General features: G+C 40.0%; 1 protein-coding gene across 1 annotated transcript in view; it reads left to right on the top strand.

Moving 5' to 3' along the window:
- Positions 1 to 9439, top strand: part of OTC (ornithine transcarbamylase) — a 99470-nt gene extending 90031 nt beyond the window's left edge. Inside the window, exons 9-10 of the mRNA XM_004376937.1 lie at positions 4033 to 4170; positions 8991 to 9439. Of these exons, the coding sequence (XP_004376994.1) occupies positions 4033 to 4170; positions 8991 to 9050 (198 nt within the window). The 3' untranslated portion in view covers positions 9051 to 9439. The remainder of the gene's footprint in view (positions 1 to 4032; positions 4171 to 8990) is intronic.
- Positions 9440 to 10163: the final 724 nt, after the last annotated feature.

Raw genomic sequence — 10163 nt, 5'->3', positions numbered from 1 at the left:
TGGTACAGCAGGGCAGGTCTAGCTGAAGAGGAGTTACTGGGATGGGTTGTTTGTGGCACTCACTACAGCCACCAGGGCGGGTTGGTAATCAGTGCAGGGCAGGTTCCAGTAGGCCGTACCTGTGCTGCTTGGTGGTGCAATGTCAGTTGCACGGTGCAGGTAGGCAGGATGTAGCGGGGAGATTTTATGTGTGGAGCTAAGATGGATATGGGAGAGATGAGAGAGGAACAGGAGCCAAAAACATACAAACAAATAAAAAAGAATGCTAGGGGAGCTTGCCGTTGGAGTGGAGAGATGAGAGACTATGAAATAGAGAGAAACAGAAAGGGGAAGAGGAAGAAAAGAAAAGAAAAGAATGAATAAATAAAAATTGGAAAGGTTAAAGAACTGCAAAGTTCCTAGGGATCCCACCGGTGCAGCTATGAGGTCTGGGGAAGTCGCTCTCAGGTGTTGCAGTACAGCCTGGCTAGAAGGCATAGAGATATACAACACTGGGTATTCATGGAACAGAAAGAGAAGGAACATATAGAGAGATGAGAAACTGAGCATTGAAGAAAGACAAAAAGGGAAAAAGAGGGAAAAGGAAACAAAACTAATTAAAAAAAAAAACAAGAAAAGCCTCCCAAAAAACAGAAAAAAAAACAATGAAGAAAGAAATGCCTTCAGGGATTCCTCTGCACAGCTGTGCAAGCCAAGGGGGAAGTCTCCTTGGCATGCAGCACCGCCTGGCCAGAAAGGGATCCCAACTTAAGAAAAGGAAAAGAAAACAAACAAATGAACAAAAGCCCTGGGATCCCACCAGCACGGCAGCCCAGACCGGGAAGCAGCTCCACACTCGAACGGAGCTCCATAGCCCCTCAGGAAGAAGCAAAGATGGCGCACGAAGCCAGGTATTTGAGCAAAAGAAGGGGGAGGTGGTGAGAGGTAAGGAAAAAATCAAAAGAAGCAGAAAAAAAAGCAACACCAGCAGCCAACAAATGGCACTCAGAGAGCCCGCTAGGGCGGGCTGGTGTTTCTTGGACAAGAGACTGTGTCTGCGGGAAGCAGAGGGAGCCAAGTGTGGGTGAAGAAGGGTAGGGAGTGGGAAATCATATATCACAAATTACCAGAGCTCCACAGCCCCTCAGGAAAAAGCAAAGATGGCACACGAAGCCAGGTATTTGAGTGAAAGGAAGGGGAGTTGGTGAGAGGTAAGGAAGAAATCAAAATAAGTGGAAAAAAGCATCACCCGCAGTCAACAAATGGCACTCAGAGAGCCGGCCCATTCGGGTGTGTGGAATCCAAGCAGCCAGTGTTTCCCGGTCAAGAGATTGTGGCCACGGGAAGCAGAGGAGGCCGAGTTGGGGTGAAGAAGGGTGGGGGGTGGGAAAGATATATCGCAAATTCCCGGTTGTTTTGTCTCCTGCTGGACGCTCCGTGAGGCTGCTGTCTCGTACCCCTGTTTGCTGGTCTCCGATAGATTCCAAGATGGCGGATCTGCTCTGCATTAGCTGGTAGGGCACCGCTGCATGAATCTCTCCCTGCTCTCCGTTGTCTGTCAGTTTTCTCACTCCGTTTGGTGCTTGGCGGAAGTCTTTATCTCTTCATTTGATGTTTTAGGGTTTCAGGATTGTTGTATTCTCTGTTCGGCTTAGTTTTTCGGATGTTTGCTGTGGAGGGATGGCATGGTGCTTCTGCCTAGAGCGCCATTTTGCCGGAACTCCACAACTATTTTTTATAAATGGTATGTTGGACAACTAAAAACAAGGTTCAACATATTATTGCGACTTATTTTTTCCACTAAACAAATCTTAGATTTTTCTTGTTCATTTATTTAAATATTTTTCATTCTTTTTAATGGCTACATAGTGTTCCAAAGTATGAGTAGACCATAATTTACTGAAATATTCCCTATTGGTAAATGAGGTTATTTTCAGTTATCCAAATTACAAGCAATGCTGCAATGGATATCCTTACACTTATTTCTTTGTGCAAGTATTACTGTAGAATAGATCCCTGGAAGAAAAATTTCTGGGTGAAGCAGTGTATACTTTTTAAAATATGGGAGTTGCTGCTAAATTGCCTATCCATAAAGGATTAAAAGTTTATAATCCCACAGTTGTGTATTAGAGTTCTTTCCCCACACTCTCCCCAGTCTTAGTTATTTACATCTTTAATTTTTGTAAACCTGAAGGAAAAAATGCTATCTCATGCTTTTTAAAATTTTCATTTCCCTGATTGCTAGTAAAGTTAAGTATCTTTTCATGTTTATTGTCTATTTCCATTTCTTTTTCTGTAAATTGCAATCATATCGTTTGCCCATTTTCTATTTTGTATGTGTGTATGTGTCAATTTTCTCATTCGTTTTAGGAGCTCTTTATATATTATGGAACCCTGGTGGCACAGTAGTTAAGAGCTCGGCTGCTATGCTAACCAAAAGATTGACAGTTCGAATCCACCAGCTGCTCCTTGGAAACCCTATGGGGCAGTTCTACGCTGTCCTGTAGGGTCCCTATGAGTCAGATTCGACTTGACGGCATCGTTTTTTTTTTTTTTAATATATTATGGCTAATCCTTTGTCATATATGTGGCATATATTTTCAAGGAGAGCTTTTTTTAAAATTTTATTTTTAGTGAAAATATACACAGCAAAACCCACTTCCATTCCACAGTTTCAGACATAATGATCAGTGACATTGGTTACATTATTCACATTGTGTCAACATTCTCATAATTTCTGTTCTAGTTGTTTCACTTCTTTTTACTTATCTCCCTGCCCACAGCTTTCTCATCTATGCCAGCTGTTTACCGTTTGGTTATATATATATATTTAAAAGAAATGCAATACTCCATGGTGACAGTCTTTACTCTTTGGGCTAAACTATTACTTAAAGGTGACTTCAGGGGACAGTTTCAATTTGAAGTTTGAAGAGTAACTCAGGGCCATAGTCTAAGTGACTCCTCCAGCCTCAATAAGTCCAGTAAGTCTGGATTCTTTAAAAATTTGAAGTTCTGTTTCACATTTTTCTCCCTTTTTATCAGGAGGTATCTATTGTGTTCCTGATCAGAACATTCAGTAGTGATAGCTGGGCACCATCTAGTTCTTCTGGTCTTAAGGTAGAGGAGGCAGTGGTTCATGTAGACAATTAGTCCTGTAGTCCAGTTCTTTCTCTGATTTTTGGGTTTCCTTCTCTCTTATTCCAGATGAATAAAGACTAATTGTTGTATCTCAAGGAGAACTTTTAAATTACCCCTGGCTTACCTCAGACTTACTTTGACGAATTCTAGGTATTTTTCCAGCACTGGGACTGTAGGCTTGAAGAACAGTCATCTCACTGATGTATGACTAGTATAAATGTTACTTCTTTCCCATGTCACTTTGCCCATATTTTAGAAACTCATAATGTTCTGAACTGAGAGCTAGGTGGGAGGTAAAATAAAATTTTAGTCCAAAGGCAGTAATTGTGAGGTAAGAACGTATGAGGGAATGTAATTTTGAATTTGTAAGAGAACAATGTTAATAGCTGGGGAAATGTAACTCTCAGGAATTAACTGTTGGAGAAAATGAAAACTGCTGGTACATTTGCCTTGAGTCAAACATCCAGTGCATAGTGCTCTTAATCCTTTTTAATGCATTCTTATCTCAGTGCTGGTTTTCAAAATTGTACTAACTAATGACTATGCTTCAAGTGCTAAAAACCACAATTTGGAGATAAGCTCAAAATATAATGCAATCTTATAAAAGCAACTTTTGCTATCAGCCACATATTATACTAGTAGAGTTCATTACTGAAATGCCCACTGTCCCACTAGACAGAATACCAGAAGTTTGAGTTAGTGGTTTAACTTGGAGTGATCCCCCCCAAAAAAAATGAACATTAAGTTCCATAGGTTGAAACTACAATGTAAATTTTCCCTGGCTGCCTTAAGCCAAAACCCTCACTCTACCCCTTTGTCTCCCTCTTTGTATTGGTCTCTAACCCCAGGCCATATGTGCTTTTACATACTGGAGAAGATAAATATGACATGGTCTTATCCCCATCTCTTCTTTAGACTGCTAAAGTTGCTGCCTCTGACTGGACATTTTTACACTGCTTGCCCAGAAAACCAGAAGAAGTGGATGATGAAGTGTTTTATTCTCCACAATCACTGGTGTTTCCAGAGGCTGAAAACAGAAAGTGGACAATCATGGTAAGCAGGAAACGAGGAATGGAGGAGAAAGAAGTAGGAGTTCTCTGTGTGGTCCCAACTTGGTTGTTCATGCCTTTTGATAAATAAAAAGCAACAGAGATTACCTAGCTATATTTTTTGCTCATATGGGATCTATCTTTTTTTTTCCAGAAAGTTTATATAGATTATTATTGTTCATTAGAATTTATGGTGTATCTTTAATGGAGTAAAATCGATCCCCATCCAAATAAATCTATTTTTATCAAATTTTTTACTGCCCTTCATCAGCCTGAGCACTAGCCACCATTGCCTGCCAATCATTTTAAGCTGTGTAATTCTTATTTTAGAATGTCTTTGGTCTTGCTTATAAAAGTCTCACAAAATGGGCATTCAAAAGTGTTATTTCCTTCCTCCTCTCTTTTCTCCTTTCATTCCTTCTTTTATGACTTATCTAGATAATTGCTTTAGCTCTACCTTACTTTGGCTATACAGATACATTTGTTTTTAGGTAAAGAGCATTTCCAGAACTCACAGCAAAACTAATCTTAAAAAGTACTGGTCCCTTTAAGATTAAACCACTAGTTTTATCTTAATCACTGCCATTCTACGAAATATTAAACTTAAATCTCTATTTATAATATCCCAAATGTTACCTTCTTGTTTGGAAAACTGAATACTCACAGGCTATAATCTAGCTCCACCATTTTTTAGTTTTCAGTGATTTAACTGGTCTCAATTACTTTACCAGCCAGAGTCTTAGTCACAAACCAAAGAGTCCACTGTAGGTAGATTAACGAAAAGGGATTTATTAAAAGACATTAAGGAGCTCCCAGAATCTGTGGAGGGATAGGGTGCAGCAAATCATTCTTGGACACTACACAGCCAGGGACAACACAGGCAGGACAACTGTCCAACAACACTGTGGTTCTTTTGTAGCCAAAACACCATCGACACAGTTACCCACAGTCTGGTACCTAAGGCCCTTGATACTAGATGCCAGATACTCCATTATAGCTGCCCCAGCTGAACCACATGCCTCCGCCTGCGTATAGACCAGAAGATCTAATCTTCCAGAGCGTGGCTTCCACTGCATGTTGTTGATTTATGCAGCTAGGTCTTGAGTAGATGCACCTGAGTGGCATGCTTGTGCAGGGGCGGGGTGGTTGTGGGTGGTGGGTGGTGGGTAGGGGCTGGGTGCTACCTGAACGGGAGTCTGAGAAATGTAGTTTTTAGCTTTCAGCTTCTGGAGTAGAGAAAAGCAAGCTAGAAAGGAGTATCTGCTAATCAGTTAACTAATCTATAAATGGGGATAGGGTTATTGTGAGCATTGAAATAATAACATGCAAAACATTTAGTACTGTGCCTAATATGTTGTAAATATTGTTATTATAATCATCATCATCTTCACTATTAATCTGATATAGTGACCTCCAGTGGCTCAAGCTCTGCTATAGCTGTTTTGAATGCCAATCATGACTCGCTTTGCAATGGAAGATTGTTTATCTGGCCTAACTTTGTCCTATCTAATATCAGGGATAATTTTTTTTAACTGTACCTTTCTAGCTTGCCACCCCAGGACAATACCTTTGGCCAAAATGTGAGTTCCCATGCCATCTAGACCAGTGCTTCTGAAACTTTAATGTGACTTTGAGTCAACTAGAGATCTTGTAAGGAGTTCTGATGGTGCAATGTTTATGTGCTCAGCTGCTAACCAAGAGGTCAGTGGTTCTAACCCAACAGCAGCTCTGTGGGAGAGAAGACCTGGTGATCTGCTCCCATAAATATTACAGCCTAGGGAACCCTATGGGGCAGTTCTGTTCTGTCATATAGAGTTGGTATGAGTCAGAATCAACTCGATGGCACACAACAACAGCAACAAGGGAGAAAGACCTGGCGATTTGCTCCTGTAAAGATTACAGCCTAGAAAACCCTATGAGGCAGTTCTACCCTGTAATACAGGGTTGCTATGAGTTGGAATTGACTCAACAGCACCCAGCAACAACAGGGATCTCGTTAGAGTACAGATTAAGAGTCAGTAGGTCTGAAATGGGGTCCAAGATTCTGCATTTCTAACAAGTGCCAAGTGATGCAGGTGATTAAGGTGCTGTCGTCCTGTGAACCACATTCTGAGTAGCAAAGATTTAGATGACCAAAAAGAAAATATGAGCTCTCCAATTATATACCTCAGGAACAAGCATAGCAAAAAAATTTCCTCAAGCTCTGTTTTTTATCAAAAGACAAAGTTACAAAGATATATCAACCTAAATTTTTTAAAACAGGTCCTTTGTAGAAATGCAGGGGGGAAAAATACTAAAAGAAAGCTTTCTAAAATACCATTTATGGAGATACTCTGCAGTTATAGATTTTTAAGGAGCTTATAAACAATGTTTTAAAATTCATCTTATTTCAGAATTTTTAAATATACAATACATTGACATGGTTGAAATGTTTACAAAGAGTTGGATGGATGCGTAGATATATACATAGTCAAATTTTCCACGCACTCATTTTTCATTCATCTTCCATGCACCATCTCTCCATCTCCCACCCTCATGAGGTACCCACTTTTATTAGGGAAAATATCTTTTAAAGAAAAAAGGGGTATAACCATGTTAAAATGAAGGTAGAGAGTCTAAATTAGAACAAACACTTCCCTGGGAGTGAGAAGATTTTAATACTAGTCAGCTGTGTCATCTTGGATAAGTATTACCTCTCTAGGTCTCAGTTCTCCCACCTGTAAAATAAGCAGATCAAGCTACAGAGATGGAGAATGTTTTTTTTAAATTTTATTCTATTGTACTTTAAGTGAAAGTTTACAATTCAAGTTAGTCTCTCATACAAAAATTTATACATACCTTGTTATGTGACCCTAATTGCTCTCCCTATACTGTTACAGCACATTCCTCCTTCCACCCCTGATTTCCCATGTCCATTCAGCCAGCTCCTGTCCCTCTCTGCCTTCTCATCTCACCTCCGGACAGGAGCTGCCCATTTAATCTCATGTATCTACTTGAGCTAAGAAGGACACTCTTCACGAGTATCATTTTATGTCCCATAGTCCAGTTTAATCTTTAACTGAAGAGGAATGGTTTTAGTGCTGGGCTGGCAGAGAGTCTGGGGGCTGGAAAATGATTTTTAATGTTAGGTTCTCATTCCCATCAGCAGGCTACTTGGAGTCCAGGATTCTGAGCCTGCCTCTGGTCTCAGAAAAAAAAGAGTGCCATAATTGATTAGAAGTGATGCCTGCCATGGGTACTGGAAAGGAGGTGGTGCTATACATGCTACATTCTTTATGTCTCTGAGGTGGATGATTTGGAGGTCCCTTTGAGTTCAGGTCATTTCGGCAACTGAAAGTTCCTTATGTCTCAGTGTCCTCATCTGTGTTTTCTATCTCTTACCACCTCAGACAGTAGGTAAGGATACTGATGCACTTAAAGCACTCAGCACAGTGCCTGACATGTGATAAATGTTCAATAAATACATTCAGTAAGCACCTTTGAAACATAAGGCATGCACTTCTGATATAGGTTAGAGATACATGTACAGTTTGGTTGAAAGCTAAGAGCAAGTACCTGAGAGGCAATAAACCTACTACCTCATAAGAATGGAGTTAGTAGAAACCTAGATTCAAATCCAGTTCTGTACTGTCTGCCATCTCAAGGACTGATTTCCTCATCTATATAGGATAATAATAGAGGCAACCTTAGAAGGCTGTTGCACTGAGATAACGCAGGAACATTACTCCCAGCTCACCACAGCACGTAGCACAGTGCCTGACAAGTTATTTCTTGACTGACTGGCGCATGGTAGAGCACTTAGTACTCTGCCTGGTACATAGTAAACCCATTGCTGTCGAGTCGATTCCCACTCATAGCCACCCTACAGGACATAGCAGAACTGCCCCACAGGGTTTCCAAAGAGTGGCTGACCTTTTGGTTAGCAGCCAAGTTCTTAACCACTGCACCACCAGGGCTCCATTAGTAAGCACTCAACAAATATTTGTTATTATTGTTTCTGGTATTATTATTATTGCCATTATTGTGGAAGTTAGGGAGAGTTAAAAATGAAAAAAAAAACATTTGTGGCTGATAGACTAAGGGGAAACTATAGGCTATAAAGTTAGTCTCTTTCAGGAAGACCCAAATTCAGAGAGCAGACATTATTCATTAGCCCAAATGATTTACTTTTTATTACTCTATGTCTGATTTATCCTAAACTTGTCTAGTTTGCAAGTAACTTTCTCCCTTCCAAAATAAAACCACTGCCATCAAGTCGATTCAGACTCATAGTGACCCCATAGGACAGAGTAGAACTGCCCCATAGGGGTTCCTAGGCTGTAACCTTTACAGGAGCAGACTTCCACATCTTTCTACTTTGGAGCAGCTGGTGGGTTTGAACTGCCAACCTTTCGGTTAGCAGCCGAGCGCTTTAACCACTGTACCACCAGGGCCCCTTGCAAGTAACCATACCAGAGTATAAACATGAGGGACTGGGGTGGGAGGGGTTATGTTGTCTACAAGCAGCCAATACCTAAGTTTCACTTATGACTGGAAAATCCAATCAGGCTACCACTCTCCCACCCAAAAGTCCTGGAATGAGGCCTAAGGAACCACTGTGTTTGTATATCTATTTAGGTCAACCTGATTTCTCTTTACCTTTCTTTACCAAAATAAAAATAAATAGTAGTTCAGAATTGCTCCCTTATCATTTCCTTGGGAAAACACATTTCAACCATAGGCTTTCAAAACTACAACCCAGTTCCCCTTCCCTAGGTCCCTAGGCAGATGGTTGCTAATGTTTAGTCATTTCTTTTTTTCTCTTTCTTTGTCATGTCATCCCAGGCTGTCATGGTGTCCCTGCTGACAGATTACGCACCTCAACTCCAGAAGCTGAAGTTCTGATGCCATGATGCTTGTCAAGAGAGAAACAATGTTCTTCAGTAATAGAATGAGTCAGTTTATGGAGGCAGAAGAGAATGGGGAAAGAAGAAAATGTAACAAATAATTTCTAATACATAGTGTGGGTGAATTGTATGATATTGCTTTGCCATTGTGAAATCTCCCTGAAGCCCTTAAGCAAAGTGGTGCTGATGTACTGTAATACATGGCTTGAATTGGATCAAACTCTCTCTCTCTCTAATTCACAATTTCTGAGTTACATCTGGGTATCATATTAGTAATTATATACATTCACTTCAGCTAAACATACTATGTTCATAACATATTACATCTAAGCCATTAAATGTAATCTATGCTTATTACCTTAATAAATTATCACCCACGCTAATTTATAAGTAAATATTTACCAGGCAGTCAGCTAGTGGTAGATCTGTGGGCTGTGTTCATGTCCCCCAGGACGCACAAGGAAGCTAAACGATCCATCTTGCAGATGGAGTACAATTTCCAGACCAATGAAGTAGACATTCACTTGTGAAGGAAAATGAAACTCTTAGAAAACAGCTGTAACTGTACCCAAACTCTGAAGATTTTTCTCCAATCATTTGTAAGAAAGGGGTCCTTCAAGAGCAAGCATCTCTTCTCTGTAATGAATACTTAATGTGACTAGCCAAAAGAAGCCTTTGTGAGCACGTGGTAAAATCACAGATGCCTGGCTAGAAAATGTAAGATCCTTTAAACAGTGGCATTTTCTTAGGTTCAAATTCCCCAGCAGGAGCAATTTAATTTTTTCATGTTTGTGCTTATCATGCATCTACTCATACCCCACACTGCATATTTTCATAAATCTACTACTTGCCACATTTTAGCCAGTTTTTTTTTCCTGCAATTTTTCTTCTGGATGAAAAATTTGCATTATTGAATTGGTATGATGTAATTAAAACTAGATTTCTCTTCTGGGTGGCCAAAATTTATATTATTGAATTATGAAGACTGCATTTTAATTTTTTGATAAGGGGAACATAAGGGGAACTTTCAAAAAACAATGTATTTTACTGAGGACAAAAAAGTACTTACCTTTACATTCCATCTCTGCTATTATAAAAATGTTTCCAGGCT

Source organism: Trichechus manatus, unplaced genomic scaffold (assembly GCF_000243295.1).
Source record: "Trichechus manatus latirostris isolate Lorelei unplaced genomic scaffold, TriManLat1.0 scaffold00046, whole genome shotgun sequence".
Lineage (NCBI taxonomy): Eukaryota > Metazoa > Chordata > Mammalia > Sirenia > Trichechidae > Trichechus > Trichechus manatus.
This window is presented reverse-complemented; position numbering and strand designations above follow the sequence as displayed.